Source organism: Haematobia irritans, chromosome 4 (assembly GCF_050003625.1).
Source record: "Haematobia irritans isolate KBUSLIRL chromosome 4, ASM5000362v1, whole genome shotgun sequence".
Lineage (NCBI taxonomy): Eukaryota > Metazoa > Arthropoda > Insecta > Diptera > Muscidae > Haematobia > Haematobia irritans.
The window spans coordinates 225,858,736-225,877,234 of NC_134400.1; the positions used below are offsets into that span (position 1 = coordinate 225,858,736).

Here is an 18,499-nt window from a genome sequence, read left to right on the forward strand (position 1 = left end):
CAAATGCACAATACGAAGAGACGTTCATTTTAGTATTTTTATAAATTAAATCAAAAAACGTGATGTTTGAGATTTTTAATTAGATCGTTTTCTTTTGCATCGAACAATCGCGGAAAAGGCAATAACATCAATAGCTCTCTGTAATATTATGAATTAAAAAGCAGTTCTTCGTTGTCAGACAATTTCAATTTAATGTAAGGCCACTTGTTAATGGGGTTCTCATTTACAGATATTTTGCCAAGGTTCTTATCACAAAGTGGTAATCATGCAGGCAGTTCAATAAATGTCAACAAAATCATTAATTTTATAAAGACGAGATGCATGAATTGTTAATATTTTTCATTTGTATACAGCAAGAATAAAGTATTTTCGTCGTTATCCAATGAACCTTGGAGATCAACACAGTTTTTTGCATTCTAAACCTTTCAAAATGGGTAGCATTGTGAGTTACAAATGTTACAGGAATTTAAAGGAATCTTCCATCATAAGAAAATAAACCGAATATAAAAAAATACAATCACATCTACACTGACATAAGGCTTGTCCGGTTTCATAGATTTTGAATTTACACTAATGATTTTGGCCATTGGGGATATTTTTGAAATACAATTGTCTTTTAAATTTGGTTTTTTCATAGTCGATTCCAGGAAACAAATGTGAATTAGTTCGTATATGTTGCTTGTTTATTCGTGTGATATCAGAATCCTTAAACAACGTGTTAACGACAACTTAAATTTTCAAATTTAGACCCTATGCTATGCGTCATGAAAGAAAACTTTATATCAGATAAGCAAAATTGACATTCGAATTAAGGACAAGAAATCTTTGATCTCATGATAATTTTTTTTTTGTGTAGAGTAGGGTATACTGAATACAGATATGGTGTAATAAGACTGATTGAAGAAAAAACGATCCCATGTGACGAAGACAGATGTACTATTTGACCATGACAAAATACTGGTTTTCAACGTAAAAAATAGTAAAATAAATTAAAATTAGTGTTAGTTTAACAACGGATATATTTTTGGTGTATCAACATTTTCTCTAGAATGGTATTTTTTATTGTCGTGTTACTAGCAATTATCTAAGTCCAGCACTATTTTTGTCAAATAATTTGAACAAAGATGGCTGGACGGTCGTTTCGGAACTCGCACATTCCCAATCAGCATCCTCTAGGTGTAGCGAAACTATCAACCAATTATCAGAATAGATTCGGATAATTCACTAAACCTAATGTGAATTACACTGGAACCTCCCGAAAAAAGTTTTTTGATAGTTGCCTGTGCGTTCATAAGTTTGCAATTTGGTTTTATTTTTCAATTTTCTGCGTTTAGATTTGTAAGCGATAGAAACTATATTGAATTCCAATCTCCTACAGCAATTGATAAAACCATTGATTTTGCTGGACAAGAAAATAACACAAACAACTTACCAGCAATCTGTACGAGGTGTAAACAAAAGACTTAAGCAACAAACTTTGAACGAAACATAAACAAGTTCACAGCTCCTTCCTATTTGTAAATGCTTCTCCAGTTGTGCGGCTATAATCCCCAAAACTTTAGCCGGGTATGAATCATGCTCACATATTGCTCAATAACATTATATCTAACGCAAGAAACAAACTACATACTCTAGAACACCTCTAGAATGGCATACATCTCGTTATATAAAATACATTATTTCAATTATGCGCCAATTATACAAAGCTATACAAGCTTAAGCTAGCTACAATTAGAGTTACCATCAGCTGAAATTATGTACATTATTTTCAGTGGTAGTTTCAAACGCAGCGTGATAGGCTATGTATGAATTACATCCCCAGTAAGATACAATTGAAGACAAATTCTGGCAAAAAGGATTTCGAAGATGTTCGACACTTAATTAACTTCGTTTTATATCGTCCTCTAAGGCTGGTGTTTGGGGCTTGATTTCAAAACTCTCCCGGGATTTGAATTGCTCACAAAACAATGTCAATACATTGCAGCACTCAGTGATAAGAGAGAAGTTCACCACTGTGGTATCACAATGGACTGAATAGTCTAAGTGAGCCTGGTACATCGGGCTGTCACATAACCTACCTACATACTTTCTTCTTTTCTCACTACTACTTGATGTAAGCACACCTCATCTCCTTCCACCTCTGTTGAATAAATGTAAGTTAATAAGAAAATCCCTCTTTCTTTTACACTGGTGTTTGTGGTAAGGGTTACCGCGTAAGTATTTTTTCACTCCTGAGCCTTCTCTGGCATGAGCCTAAGCTCCTCGTCACATCTTTTACACGGTGGTGTGACTCCCAATAGTATTTGAACCTAAGCTCATCTTCAATATTGGTCTTAAGCCAATATACGCAGACTGTCCTTTGGATGGAACCTAAGTTCCGACTTTTTTACTATAGTATTTTCCTAAGGAAATACTAAAGCGTTCAAGAATTAAACAGTTTTTATGAAAAAATTTGAAATCCCTCGAAAACGTAAAACTCACATACCCAAATTTCTTATCGTATTTAGTCCATATCCATTTGTCCGATATTCAAGCCTTAGCATCTTTTCCATAGGCGATACATATCAGTAACGATTTATAGTTCAGAATATACACCCAAAGAAGGAACATGATCAATTCTTAGAGCAAAATGTTATTGTAGATTGAACATGTAACATATTTATCGCAAACATGTTATTTTCTCGCACATTATGTATCTGGTTTTGACAACCATTTGATTTTTGGCAAGAAAACAACAATTTTGTCGCAAAAATCCAAAAAGAAATGTCCTGCGACACTGAGAATGTTTGTGAAATTGAAGTTAGCCTTTGGCAACTCTACCAACCCTCGATGCTTTAATCTGCTATGTTCTCGTTTCAGTCATTTAACACCAACACCATCTCAACACCATAACATTTTCACACTTCCAAACATTTTTCAAAGCCTTCACTTAACATAAACTAACTTTTTTTTGTTGTCTTCAAGACAATCAACTAACGCGCAACAGTGCAATGACATAAAACCTATGAGACAACCCATGACTGCCGCCAAGCTATTGTTGCGCATGCGTAGGAGTAACATTAGCATTATTTATATAACTAAATATGCTGAGTCTATTTTATGCGGTTGTTTGCACCATAATGACACTTTGAGCATTAGATGAATGCATAAAGGCCCATTAGACACACGAAACCATAGAGCCACAAAGAATTTTTGTTAGTTTCTACTCAATATTCATTAGCTTCAATTTCCCATGATAATTGCATGTATGAGACTATATACGAGTCTGGGTGTTTATTGCTAATTTATTAGTGCTACACGAAAATCAATCAACAAGATCATATTTTTTATAGTACTTTTGACAAAGTAATCGTTATTAATTAGTCTCCCAATTTATGTTGGAATCACAAGTATATATTAGCCTTTAGAACAAAATTGCAATACATATTTGCATAACCTTAGTGGGAATTTTGTATCAAACCAAGTCCTCAAAATATGTAAAGGTAATATAGAGTTTATTTTACTGTATTCTAAACCCGGTTTTGAATACTTATGTTACCTTCGAATTCTCTTAATCAAATTAAGTCAAGTGATTTTTACCACAGATAAGACGCTAGTGTAACCTCGAAGGCGATTTCTATGCTACAACAAAAAGCATTATTTTTCCAATAAGATTCAAGAAAATTTTCCTTCAACTTCATATTCTAGAGTCGAAATAAAAAACCTTTGTCGAGAGATGTAAACCAAATAAAACGTTTTATTTTTTTTACCAAAAAGTAGGGTACATCAGATGTGATAACTTGTTCAACTCTAGTATGGGTACTAGAGAAAACTTCTATATAATAAGAAAGGTTTATCTTATAAGTGAGCCTTAGCAGCATGTACCACTGTATATAAAAGCACTAAGAGACATTTTGGAATACTCAGACTGTCAACGAACTTTCATCCAATTCTTGGATTAATAAAAAAGCAAACCAAACCATTTTAAACCCATTGTAGAATCTATATAAGCTTCTACCAGACCGCCGTTCATACTTTATCTCCTCTAACCATACCGCCACATCCAGGTGCATACATAATTCAACAACAATACCCTGTGAGTTTAATTACTTGCAATTGTTAAATGCAATTATTTGTAAAATATTAACTTTGAACATTTTTAACGGTGTGTAGTACAAATTAGTGTCAAGTGACAATTGCTCCATGGAAACATTTTAAATGAACAGCGAACAACACCAGCAGAAAGCTCTATTACACCGCACCGATAGGTGTGTGTGTGTGTGTTCTCTGCACCTAATCCATGCAGCTTAATGGGGATATGGTCATAGATATTCATTCAAATGAATTTACTTTTGAAAATCACAGATATGCAGATACAAAGTTACTGCAACGAATTAGAAGTACCACAACCCGCCATTGTTGTGATATATGCGAGATCATATGGACGACGGACACATTTTAATATCTTAATATGCGCAAGCTGGCTGGAATGTCCTCCCATTGAAACAATTCATATCGCATGTGCTCCCCGATATATCTATTTATCCGCAAAATCTATCGACAGTAGCCGATACTAAAAAGGCTTAAGTATAGTCCAATCCATTGAAGTTGGAAAACATTTCAACGTCTCTATCGCAGCTTATGTAATTGCCCAGAAAAAGCCCACAAATGGTTCTCATTGTAGAATTGGCATAGCTAATTGAAACGATAATTTCAACAAAGTTGTACAAAACTGTCAATAAATTTTGGAGGTAGGCATTAGCCTAAAATGGAATAGATTTTCCCTGTAGCTAAAAACGAGATGAAAATGCGGAGGAAAAATCTACAACCCAAGTGGGTTGTAGAGAGCCAGCATCCATGATAAAGCATCCACTAAAAACTCTACTGACAGTGGAAAGATAGTAAATCTTTTAGCATAAACGACAAAAACAAAACTACAGAAAAAATGATTGAATAAAAAAACCATATGCCCACAGCATTTATGCGACCATTAATACGAGTATAAATCTCCCATATGAGATACGATTTTTTTTTTGTCGTTAATGTAAACTTTTGGAAGAAAAACAATAAAGTAAATATCATATTAAAGCGAATTAGATGCAATTAGATAAAACTTAATAACCAAAATGAGTTATGCACATGATATTGTTTCTTAACCGACTGAATAATGAATGATTGATGTGATTTCTGAAGTTCTAGCCAATATCTGTACAGACACTGATGTAGGAAAAGTTGGAAATGTAGTACTCAAATTATTACCGTTTTTATTGATTTGACGATGATATTCGTAAACTTTGAAGCTTATAGTTGTTGATGAAATCTTACAATTAGCATATTGTTCATCCCGATCAAATTATTTTAACGCTCTATCCTCCACCGAGAGCAACGTAATTAGCGGTTGTCCATCCCTTTTCAATAGCATTTGAGTGTGTTTCAAAGCTTCTGTAAGTGACTGCATTATTGTACATTAAGACACTGCCATATTCACTCAGTGAAAAGCTGCGTTGCCAATTTTGCTTCAAGTCAAGTTATTATGTTATTTGCATGTTCAAAAATTAGACGTAAATTATTCTTTGTGCAAAAAAACATTAGGGTAATAAATTTTTGAATGTACTATTAAAAAGTGTCAAAAAAATCGAAAAAAGTTCACAAATTGATAAAATCTGTTTTTTTTTCAAATGTTAAACTCATATTTATTCATTTATGCATTTTCATTACAGCGATGAAACATATAATAATGTATTTAATATATGATTTTCTAATAGTAATAAGCTTAAGGGGAAATAAGAAACCCCTTTATTTAAAAGTTAATGGATGTATCTCAAATATTGTGGAAACCAACACAAATATTTGGTCACCTACAATCAAAACAAGTGAACCCTCTAGGGTACTAAAGCCAACACGCTCACAAAAAATCGCTTCTGTAACATATACTCCCAAACATATTTTGCTTCAAGCATATATATTTTTGGGTATTGCCCAAACATTTATATGTTTGATCTCTTCCAATATATAATATGTTTGAAAGCATATTGGTCTAAACAATATATGTTTGGGTAGTCTAAGTTCCAAACATTTTGTATTTTTGAATCCAAATTCAATAATATTGTCTTCCAAAAAACAACATGTTATTATGTGAACATATAATATGTTTGGAAGCATTTTGCACCCAAAAATATTATATGCTTAAAAAAAATTCTCCCAAACAATATTGTGCTCAAAATTTTATTTATTTATTTATATATTTACAATCATAATGAATTATGAAAATAAACAAGTAATATAGGTGCTAACAACATAGGTTTTCGACCTGAATGCTCAAAATTTTGTTTCTGCCCAATTGTATATTCCCCCACATCTTTCTCACTTCCACGAGATTTTTTAGTTCTTAGCACCTTTTTCTGTAATACAAACATTGTAGAATCAAAGAAGAGCTGATCAATTGCCCAAGGAAAAATAAAATGTTAATTTTGTAATAACAAGGAACAACCACCAACTTAATTCGATATCGCTCCCTGTTAAATAGCGCTCCAAGCTACTAAACACATATATGTTTATAGGCTATTTCTAAATTAATATATGTTTGCATCCAAGCATATTATATTTACAAACATTTTATGTCCCAAACATAATATGTTCTAACATATTAACATATATGTCCCAAACATGTTATGCTAGTTTATGAACATTATATGCTTGCACTCAAAAATATTGTGTTTAAAAATTTGTGTTCCAAACATATAATGTTTATAGCCAAACATATGAAAAACAGTCTTTTTCATCCGTGAAGTTAACACTATTTTAGAGATTATGCACAAATGAAGCATAAAGGTTTAATAAATTCGTATTTTTCACAAAATATTTCAAAATTCCTTAAAATTTGTAAAATATGGCGTTAAGGCATTTTTGCAATTTTTACCTCCAATTATTTCCTTCAAACTGCGAAATTTTCTCTAACCAGCGGAAAAAAAATTATTATATCCAAAAAATTCTTGAATTTGTCGAAAACTATTTACTTATTTTTGTTATATCGGCCTGAAATGGCCGTTTGTAACCCAGTGCACTTAAAATTTTTTGAAGTTAACATAAATTGTTTAGTTTTGTTAGTTGACCTTTGGAATTTTACAATTTTGGGATTATTCGTTTGGCTTGAGGTCATGGACTAATGAAAAATGCTGGTGTTGCTATTTTCATTAATTATATATATATTTAATATATATAAAAAAATTTAGATTAAGAATTTTTGGATGTGTCATTAGTCGCTAAAAAATTAATTTCTTTATGAAAGTCTCACTTAAATATCTTACTTTTAGTCGCACTTTTTAAAAATTTTAATCTAGCTTATTATTGCTTTGACTTTTAGCTCATAGACTGATATTTCACAATAACAAATATGGGATAAGTGAGACTTTCATAAAGAAATTAATTTTTTAGCGACTAATGACACATCCAAAAATTCTTAATCTAAATTTTTTTTATACCTTATTTTTCCAAGAATATATAAAAAATATGCAAACGTATATAAATTCTTTTTTTTTAAATATAATGCATTGAAAAAAAAAATTGCGGAAATTTTCTGCATTTTTTTATTTCCAGAGGCTACAGCAAGCAAACGGCTCAATAAATTTCACGTTTTGATTTTTTTATTATTTGCTTGAGCATTTAGCTCAAAGATTGCGCTTTTAGATATTTCTTATATTTACTAATAAATTATTTAAAATTTTGTTTGTACGTATACCTTTAAAATTTTCGAAAATTGCCAAAATCCTGACTTCAACCGCGTTGAGCAACTTTTTGGCAAAAGTTTTTCAAAATCTTTTTTCATAGCTCTTATTACAATCATTGAGAGATTCTAAAACTGTAAGTGCTCATTAAAAAATGTGAACTTTGGAAATCTGGACAGGTCTAATATATATATTATAAGTCAGTGCATATGTTTGCAACACCCAGAAGGAGACGAGATAGACACATGGTGTCTTTGGCAAAAATGCTCAGGGTGGGCTCTTGAGTCGATATAGCGATGTCCGTCTGTCCGTGAACACATTTTTGTAATCAAAGTCTAGGTCGCAGTTTTAGTCCAATCGACTTAAAATTTGGCACAAGTATGTGTTTTGGCTCAGAATAGATCCCTATTGATTTTGGAAGAAATCGGTACAGTTTTAGATATAGCTCCCATATATATATTTAGCCCGATATGGACTTATATGGCCCCAGAAGCCTGAGTTTTACCCTAATTTTCTTAAAATTTTGCACAAGAAGAACAATTAGTACTATAGTCAAGTGTGCCAAATTTTATTGAAATCGGTTCAGATTTAGATCTCCCATATATATCTATCGCCCGATATGGACTAATACGGTCCCAGAAGCCAGAGTTTTAGCCCAATTTGCTTGAAATTTTGCACTAGGAGAACAATAAGTAGTGTAGTCAAGTGTTCCAAATTTTATTAAAATCGGTTCAGATTTAGATATAGCTCCCACATATATCATTCGCCCGATTTACACTCATATGACCACGGTGGCCAATCTTTTACTCCGATTTAATTGAAATTTTGCACAGGGAGTAGAATTAGCATTGTAGCTATGCGTGCCAAATTTGGTTGAAATCGATTCAGATTTATATATAGCTCTCATATATAGCTTTCGGCCGATTTACACATATATAACCATAGAGGCCAATTTTTTGCTCCGATTTAGTTGAAATTTTGCACAGGGAGTAGAATTAGCATTGTAGCTATGCGTGCCAAATTGGGTTGAAATCGGTTCAGATTTAGATATATCTCCCATATATACCTTTCGACCGATTTACACTCATATGACCACAGAGGCCAATTTTTAACTCCGATTTAGTTGAAATTTTGCACAGGGAGTAAAATTAGCATTGTTGCTATGCGTGCCAAATTTGGTTGAAATCGGTTCAGATTCAGATATAGCTCCCATACATATGTTTTTCCTATTTGGACAAAAATGGTCAAAATACCAACATTTTCCTTGTAAAATCGCCACTGCTTAGTCGAAAAATTGTAAAAATGACTCTAATTTTCCTAAACTTCTAATACATATATATCGAGCCACCGTGGTGCAATGGTTAGCATGCCCGCCTTGCATACACAAGGTCGTGGGTTCGATTCCTGCTACGACCGAACACCAAAAAGTTTTTCAGCGGTGGATTATCCCACCTCAGTAATGCTGGTGACATTTCTGAGGGTTTCAAAAGCTTCTCTAAGTGGTTTCACTGGAATGTGGAACGCCGTTCGGACTCGGCTATAAAAAGGAGGTCCCTTGCCATTGAGCTTAACATGGAATCGGGCAGCACTCAGTGATAAGAGAGAAGTTCACCACTGTGGTATCACAATGGACTGAATAGTCTAAGTGAGTCTGATACATCGGGCTGCCACATAACCTAACCTAACCTATCGAGCGATAAATCATAAATAAACTTTTGCGAAGTTTCTTTAAATTGCTTCAGATTTAAATGTTTCCCATATTTTTTTTACTAACAGTGTGTTCCGCCCTAGTGCATTAGCCGACTTAAATTTTAAGTCTATAGATTTTGTAGAAGTCTATCAAATTCTGTCCAGATCGAGTGATATTTAAATGTATGTATTTGGGACAAACCTTTATATATAGCACCCAACACATTTGACGGATGTGATATGGTATCGAAAATTATGTGCGTGAAGATAAATTGTAAATTGTAAATAGCTAAGACACAAACCAGACAGATTTAGCGGCGCACCGAATGGGTTAATTGACTTATGCTAAAGCGACCAAAAAATGGTTATATTTATTTTGACTAATTTTAACCAATAATAAATTAACTAACCGACAAATTTGATACCATAATAAAGGTATCGGAGTGCACTTTCAGAATATAAGGTCACATGGATAAAAGACACAATAACGATTGAGATATTGCAGAAATAAACCGCACTAATAGATCATTATTTTTTATAAATTCAGGCCACTGTGCAAAACTGCCCATGATATTTTGGTATCAGGAGAAAGGGCGTGACGTGTACTTTCTGGCTATATGGTCGCTATATTCGAAACCAATCCAGAAATTTGTGTTTTATGCAATTTAAAGGAAAAATACTAACTTGGATGTATTAATATAAGGAAAAATGTCCCACTGTGCAAAACTGCCCAGGATATTTTGGTATCGGGAGAAAGGGCGTGACATGTACTTTATGGATAAAAGATTTCTATATTCGAAATCAATCCAGAAAATTGTGTTTTATCCAAGTTAATAGGAAATTACGAACTATGATAGAAATATAAAGAAAACTGGCCCACTGTGCAAAACTGCCCAGGATATTTTGGTATCGGGAGAAAGGGCGTGACATGTACTTTATGGATAAAAGATTTCTATATTCGAAATCAATCCAGAAAATTGTGTTTTATCCAAGTTAATAGGAAATTACGAACTATGATAGAAATATAAAGAAAACTGGCCCACTGTGCCAAACTGCCCAGGATATTTTGGTATCAGGAGAAAGGGCGTGACATGTACTTTACGGCTAAATGGTTTTTATATCCAATACCAATCCAGAAATGTATGCTTTGTCCAATTTTATGCAAAAATGCAAACTACGTTCGAAATATAAAGAAAAATATCCCACTGTGCAAAACTGCCCAGGATATTTTGGTATCAGAAGAAAGGACGTGACGTGTACTTTCTGGCTATATGGTCGCTATATTCGAAACCAATCCAGAAATTTGTGTTTTATGCAATTTAAAGGAAAAATACTAACTTGGATGTATTAATATAAGGAAAAATGTCCCACTGTGCAAAACTGCCCAGGATATTTTGGTATCAGAAGAAAGGGCGTGACGTGTACTTTCTGGCTATATGGTCGCTATATTCGAAACCAATCCAGAAATTTGTGTTTTATGCAATTTTAAGGAAAAGTACTAACTTGGATGTATTAATATAAGGAAAAATGTCCCACTGTGCAAAACTGCCCAGGATATTTTGGAATCGGGAGAAAGGGCGTGACATGTATCTTATGGATAAAAGATTTCTATATTCGAAATCAATCCAGAAAATTGTGTTTTATCCAAGTTAATAGGAAATTACGAACTATGATAGAAATATAAAGAAAACTGGCCCACTGTGCCAAACTGCCCAGGATATTTTGGTATCAGGAGAAAGGGCGTGACATGGACTTTACGGCTAAATGGTTTTTATATCCAATACCAATCCAGAAATGTGTGCTTTGTCCAATTTTATGCAAAAATGCAAACTACGTTCGAAATATAAAGAAAAATATCCCACTGTGCAAAACTGCCCAGGATATTTTGGTATCAAAAGAAAGGGCGTGACGTGTACTTTCCGGCTATATGGTCGCTATATTCGAAACCAATCCAGAAATTTGTGTTTTATGCAATTTAAAGGAAAAATACTAACTTGGATGTATTAATATAAGGAAAAATGTCCCACTGTGCAAAACTGCCCAGGATATTTTGGTATCGGGAGAAAGGGCGTGACATGTACTTTATGGATAAAAGATTTCTATATTCGAAATCAATCCAGAAAATTGTGTTTTGTCCAAGTTAATAGGAAATTACGAACTATGATAGAAATATAAAGAAAACTGGCCCACTGTGCAAAACTGCCCAGGATATTTTGGTATCAGGAGAAAGGGCGTGACATGTACTTTACGGCTAAAAGGATTTTATATCCAATACCAATCCAAAAATGTGTGTTTTGTCCAATTTTATGCAAAAATGCAAACTACGTTCGAAATATAAAGAAAAATATCCCACTGTGCAAAACTGCCCAGGATATTTTGGTATCAGAAGAAAGGGCATGACGTGTACTTTCTGGCTATAGGGTCGCTATATTCGAAACCAGTCCAGAAATTTGTGTGTTATGCAATTTAAAGGAAAAATACTAACTTGGATGTATTAATATAAGGAAAAATGTCCCACTGTGCAAAACTGCCCAGGATATTTTGGAATCGGGAGAAAGAGCGTGACATGTACTTTTTAGGGTTAAAAGATATCTATATTCGAAATCAATCCAGAAAATTGTGTTTTATCCAAGTTAATAGGAAATTACGAACTATGATAGAAATATAAAGAAAACTGGCCCACTGTGCCAAACTGCCCAGGATATTTTGGTATCAGGAGAAAGGGCGTGACATGTACTTTACGGCTATATGGTCGCTATATTCGAAACCAATCCAGAAATTTGTGTTTTATGCAATTTAAAGGAAACATACTAACTTGGATGTATTAATATAAGGAAAAATGTCCCACTGTGCAAAACTGCCCAGGATATTTTGGTATCGGGAGAAAGGGCGTGACATGTACTTTCTGGCTATACGGTCCCTATATTCGAAACCAATCCAGAAATTTGTGTTTTATGCAATTTAAAGGAAAAATACTAACTTGGATGAGCTTTTATTTTGTTTTGTTCTCATCAGTGTTGCGCTCTTAGTCGATTGCTATAGTATAGTGACTAATCGGGCACATCTCGTACTATCGTGTTATCGGATATCGATCATCATTTGAATTCTTAAGGGGGCTATACACTACGTGTAATTCCCACATTAGAATTCAAGTTGAATTCAAAGGTTTGAATATTTCCCTGTTGGACGGGGCTTGAATTAAAACTCGGTATATTTTGAAACTTTTACGCTCTCACACTGAGAGAAATTATTCGATCATTGAAATATTTGGTAAATTTTGAATATTTATTTGACAGGTATTTATTATTATTGATTTATTTATACCTTTGTTTATTATTATTATTATTATAATTTTTCTTGTGTCAAGCGTTCGGGGGTAATATTTTGTGCACCCTACATTCAGTATTTTCGGTTTTTGGGAACGTTTGATCTTTTGTCGGATTTTCGCGAGTTTTGGACTCGAATTAATCTTTATAACTCGAGATAAAGTGCGTTTTGATATTTGATACGGATTGATTTATTTTGATAGTGAAAATTGTGTTTTTTCGTTTTGGTCGGAATTTGAGTTACTTTTGCGTATTTTGCTATTTTTTATTGAACGGAACCTTGTCTGAGTTTGGTAATTTTATTGGCCGTTGCTTCTTGGCTATATTGTAATTTCGTATTTGGTTACATTCTTCAATTTGGTAGTTGAACGTAAAGTTATAATGTCTGTATCTCCTTTTGATCGCTTTATTCGCGTTTCGGACGCTCTTATTAAATTCCACGCCCATTTTAATGCCATGAAAGATGAGGAGTTAGACGTCTATAGCCTCGAGATTCGAAGTGAGGAATTGGGGAAGTTGTGGACAAAGGTTCAGGATTGCTTTGAGGAATGCGTGGCTAGTTTACAGGGTGCCGGAACAACGCAAACGAGCGATATTGAATCGGTGGACGGGAAATATGACGCGTCCCATCAGGCTTATATGAATTGTTTGTCCGCGATAAATCGAAAATTGGGCCAGTTTCGTCGGTCACGTAGATCATCGATCACTTCGTCTGCGTCTTCGGCCGATGCAGCATCGAGACGGAGTATCGGGTCTCATAAATCGAATCAAGGATCCGAAGCGATTTTTGCTAATAACGCGACTTCTTCGATACCGGCTGATCGGGATGGGCAGTCGCTGCCTAATGGCAACGCCGGGTTTAGGGGCGAAGTGGCCGTTAGTGGCCCTCCACTTTGTGATATGGTTCACAATTTGGCGTTGCCACCGTGCGATACGGATGTATTTGAGGGCAATTTTCTAGACTGGCCTACATTCCGGGATTTGTTTCAAGCAGTTTATGTTAACAATTCAAGATTAACGGACGTCGAGCGTTTGTGTCATCTTGTGCGGAAGACCAGTGGCGAAGCTAGGGAAATTGTCTCGAAGTTTCCGCTGACACATCGAAGTTTTGCCCTCGCGTGGAAGGCCCTCGTTGATGCATACGACAATAAGCGGGTTCTAGTTCACAATCAACTTAAGTCTCTCTTTGCAATTTCGGCAGTATCGGTAGAGACAAGTGCGGGTTTGAAATCGATTCAACGTGGAATCAATGGCTGTCTTTCGGCATTGAATACGTACGAAGTTTCGACCGATAATTGGGACCAGATACTCGTTTTTATTTGCCTTCAACGTTTGCCGCGGCTCACACAGACTCTTTGGGAGCAAAGTGTTAGGGACAAATCAGCCCTTTCGTCGTGGGCGGATTTAGACGCTTTTTTGTCCGAAAGGGTTCGTACGTTGATGTGTTTGCATGATTTGCGGGAAGACACGTCTTCGAAGCGTTCTCAAGAAAAGAAGGTAAAAGCGCATTGTGCCAATGCGTCTTCTTCTAAATCGTCGCGTGCTTCGTCGGAATCTAAGTGCGTTATTTGTCCTAAACATAATCATAGACTTTCGGCTTGCGTTAAATTTGGTAAACTCTCGGTATCGGAACGTTACATAGTGATAAAACGTAACCGGTTGTGCTTGAATTGCTTAATGAAAGGTCATGAGATGAAGGATTGTCCAAGACAATATTCGTGTGCAAAATGTAATTCGAGACATCATTCGCTATTGCATCGCGATTCTACGCCGTCTAATAGCGCGACTTCGGCGACGGGTTCGACCAACACCTTGTCGAGTTCAGCGGCTAGTTTTCAACCGAGAACTATGCCTTCGGTTGATCAGCCGCAACCTTCTACCTCGTCGGCGTGCCTACCTCGCCAGGCATTTCATACGACGCAAAATAGGGCCGTGCTTTTGGGAACTGCGATGATTAATATCATGCACGATGGGGTTTCATATCCGGCACGCGCTTTGATTGACCCCGCTTCAGAATCTTCGTTTCTGACGGAACGCTTTCGAAATCGGGTGAAACTACCGGTTCACGCGGCTAATGTTACAATTTCGGGGGTAAATAGCGCAATTTCGGCCAAATCGAGTAAAATGTGTAATTTGAAAATCGGATCTCCACTCAACGCGTCGGTTTTGTTGGAAACTATGGCTATAGTGCTCCAATCTATATCCGGGAATTTACCTTCCTTTACGGTGTCGCAGGAAGTTTTGTCTCAGATTCCGGATATTCGCTTAGCTGATCCGAATCTTTTCGTGTCGAGACCGGTCGATATTCTACTAGGCGCTGACTTGTACCCGAGAATACTATTAGAAGGTTGCCGGCAGATTGCGGCTCAATCATTGATAGCACAGAACAGTGTTTTCGGCTGGCTAGTAACGGGTCCGATTTCTACATCGCAAATTCAAACATTTACTACGACTATAGCGGTTGATGAAGAGGAAAATTTAGATAGAACGCTTTTAAGGTTTTGGGAGTTGGAGGAAACACCACGTAAAGGGGTTTTGTCCCCCTCCGATAAGTTCTGTGAGGAAAATTACGTTCGGACAACGCGCAGAGATTCGGAAGGTAGATATATAGTTACACTTCCGCTAAAGGAAGAGATCGGTCCTCGTGGATATTTGGGTGAGTCCCGAACAACTGCTTTGAGTCAATTTTATCGTAATGAATCGTCATTATTGAAAAGGCCGGACGTGAAATCAGTTTTTGATAGTGTTGTTAAAGAATATTTGCATTTGGATCACATGAGGCCAGTATCCGCCATTTCTGCAAGTGATACACTTTCGTGTTATCTTCCACATCATCCTGTCATTAACCTCGAGAAGAAGACTTCCAAACTTCGCGTCGTATTTAATGCGTCTAATAAAACGTCCAACGGGAATAGTCTTAACGATATCCTTCACGTAGGTCCCACTTTGCAGCAGGACTTAGTCCTTCTTATTGTGCGATGGCGACTATTTAAATACGTGTTCAACTGCGATATTACACAGATGTATAGGCAGATTCGAGTGGACTCTTCTCATGCTCCGTTGCAGAGAATTGTTTTTAGGGATTCTCCGACAAGGACAGTCCAGGACTATGAACTACAAACGGTGACCTTCGGTGTAAACTGTGCACCATATCTCGCGATACGGACACTGTTACAGTTATCTGAAGACACTGAGGAGGAGTTTCCACTCGCGGCCGATATATTACGTAAATGTATGTACGTTGATGACGTTTTGACCGGAACTCATGACCTTGAAACTGCGATAATGGCTCGGGATCAATTAATCGCGGCGCTTGCGACGGCTAAATTTGAACTGCGGAAATGGACATCGAATTATAGAGAAATTTTAGATTCACTACCGCCGGAATATTTGGTTGATGCTCAATTGCTGGCATTTGTCGAGGCTAGCAATTCGAAACCATTGGGTGTGAGATGGAATGCTCAATTGGATGCATTCTACTTCGCGGTCGAGCCTATAGCAAAAAGGTGTGGATACACTAAACGGGAAGTGTTGTCGGCTATCGCGAAATTATTCGACCCTGTCGGTTGGTTAGGTCCAGTGATAATTGTGGCAAAGATTATCATGCAGAAGGTTTGGCTTGATCGCGTCGGCTGGGATGAAATACTGCCTTCGGCAACGGCATCCGAGTGGGAAAAATTTGTAGATAGTTATCCGGATGTCAATTCGATAAATATTCCTCGGTGGATTCGTTACACACCGTGCACTTCGGCCGAGCTTCACGTATTTTCAGATGCCTTGGTTAAGGCATACGCGGGGGTAGTATATATTCGAGTTTTGGCCCCAAATGGCGAGATTGTCGTTAATTTGCTATCGTGCAAGACGAAAGTTGCTCCGTTGAAATCGGTTTCTTTGCCTCGTTTGGAGCTTTGCGTCGCTGTTTTAGCGTCCGAACTCGAAAGAACGGTCATTCGAGAAATCGGTATTGATTTTGGTCGAATTTATTGTTGGACGGATTCGACTATTGTACTGGCCTGGTTAAAGAAAACGCCTTCGGCTTGGACAACATTTGTCGCGAATAGGGTATGTCGCATTCAGGAGAACGTCGGTGGTACGAATTGGTATCATGTGAGGTCGGAGGATAATCCTGCTGATCTTGGCAGCCGCGGTGTGTCCCCTTCGGATTTGGCCGCCTCTCGACTTTGGTGGCATGGGCCTCAGTGGCTATCGTGTAGTCAATCGGAATGGCCGGTTCGTGACACTTCCTCTTTTGACACCGACGTAGAAATTCGGTCTGTGAAGGCACATGCTTCTTTCGTTAATTCATACGAGGATGTTCTCGATAGATTTTCTTCTCTGGATAGAGCGCTGCGTGTTATCTCATATGTTATGAGATTCTTTTATCGGACGCATCCCGCTCATAGGCGTGATTGTAGCTATGCGGATCACAGTTTATCATCGTCTGAGATTAGGGCAACTAAAAGTCGCTTGATAGTGCTTGCTCAAAAAATGAATTATGGTAATGAATATAAGGACTTGATGGATAGGTCTTCGTTAGGTACTGGCAGTTCACTTGTTTCTTTGAACCCGTTCCTAGATGAGATGGGTGTAATGCGGATGCATGGTCGTTTGAGCCGCTCGCCTATTCTTTCATATTCGGAGCGGCACCCTATAATTTTGCCCTATAGCTGTCGATTCACGAAGCTTTTGGTGGAATTTGTTCATTTGATTTCCATTCATGGAGGAAATATGTTGATGTTGCGTATTCTTCGTATAGAGTACTGGATACCTCGGGTGAGAAATCTTATTCGTTCGGTTATACATAGGTGTAAACCATGTCTTTTGGAGAGGAAACGGGTTTGTAGTCAGGTGATGGCTCCTCTTCCTCCGGAAAGAACTGTTCTCGACAGACCTTTTACTACGTCTGGCGTAGATTATGCAGGCCCCTTTGAGGTGAAGTCGTTCACCGGACGTTATTGTCGCATAACTAAAGGTTATGTGTGCGTTTTCGTGTGTTTTGCTACTAGGGCGATTCATTTGGAAGCGGTTTCCGACTTGTCGACTGCCGGCTTTCTTGCGGCATTTCATAGGTTTGTTGCTCGTCGGGGTTGTCCTGCGACCATTTTCTCGGACAATGGGACAAATTTTGTCGGTGCGTCGCGTGAGCTTGAACGAAATTTCCGGGATGTAATTAGGGGAAGCAGTGATGTCGTGTCCTCTAAGTTTGCACACCAGGGCCTATCGTGGCGATTTATCCCAACTGGTGCGCCTCATAGGGGAGGCCTTTGGGAAGCTGGGGTGAAGAGTTTTAAGTTGCATTTCAGAAGGCAAGTAGGGAATATTCGTTTCACGTTTGAAGAGTTTTCGACGGTGTTGGCTCGTATTGAGGCTTGTTTGAATTCAAGGCCTCTTTGTCCCCAATCGGATAACCCGCAGGAGCTTGACGCTTTGACACCAGGTCATTTTCTTATAGGTGCCCCTCTACTCGCCCCTGCTGAGCCAGTTATAACCGAACAGCCTCTTTCGTTGGTGAATCGGTTTCGTAAGGTACAGGCTCTTGCACAACAGTTTTGTGTACGTTGGAAAGAGGAATATTTGAAGAATCTGCATATGAGATATAAGTGGAAATTTCCTCAGCGCGATGTTATGGTAAATGACCTAGTCGTTATTCGTCATGAACAGCTTCCACCAACTTCTTGGAAATTAGGTCGAGTCGTGTCGGTTCACCCGGGCGTAGATGGTCACATTCGGGTCGCGGATATACGTACGGAGAATGGCGTTGTAAGACGACCTATAGCTAAG

At 37.1% G+C, this 18,499-nt stretch overlaps 1 protein-coding gene across 1 annotated transcript in view; it reads left to right on the forward strand.

Annotated features, from left to right (window-relative positions):
• LOC142236017 (uncharacterized) overlaps window positions 1-18,499 on the forward strand; it is a 51,329-nt gene that overhangs the window by 974 nt on the left and 31,856 nt on the right. Inside the window, exons 2-3 of the mRNA XM_075307268.1 lie at window positions 2,965-3,053; window positions 13,083-18,498. Of these exons, the coding sequence (XP_075163383.1) occupies window positions 2,965-3,053; window positions 13,083-18,498 (5,505 nt within the window). The remainder of the gene's footprint in view (window positions 1-2,964; window positions 3,054-13,082; window position 18,499) is intronic.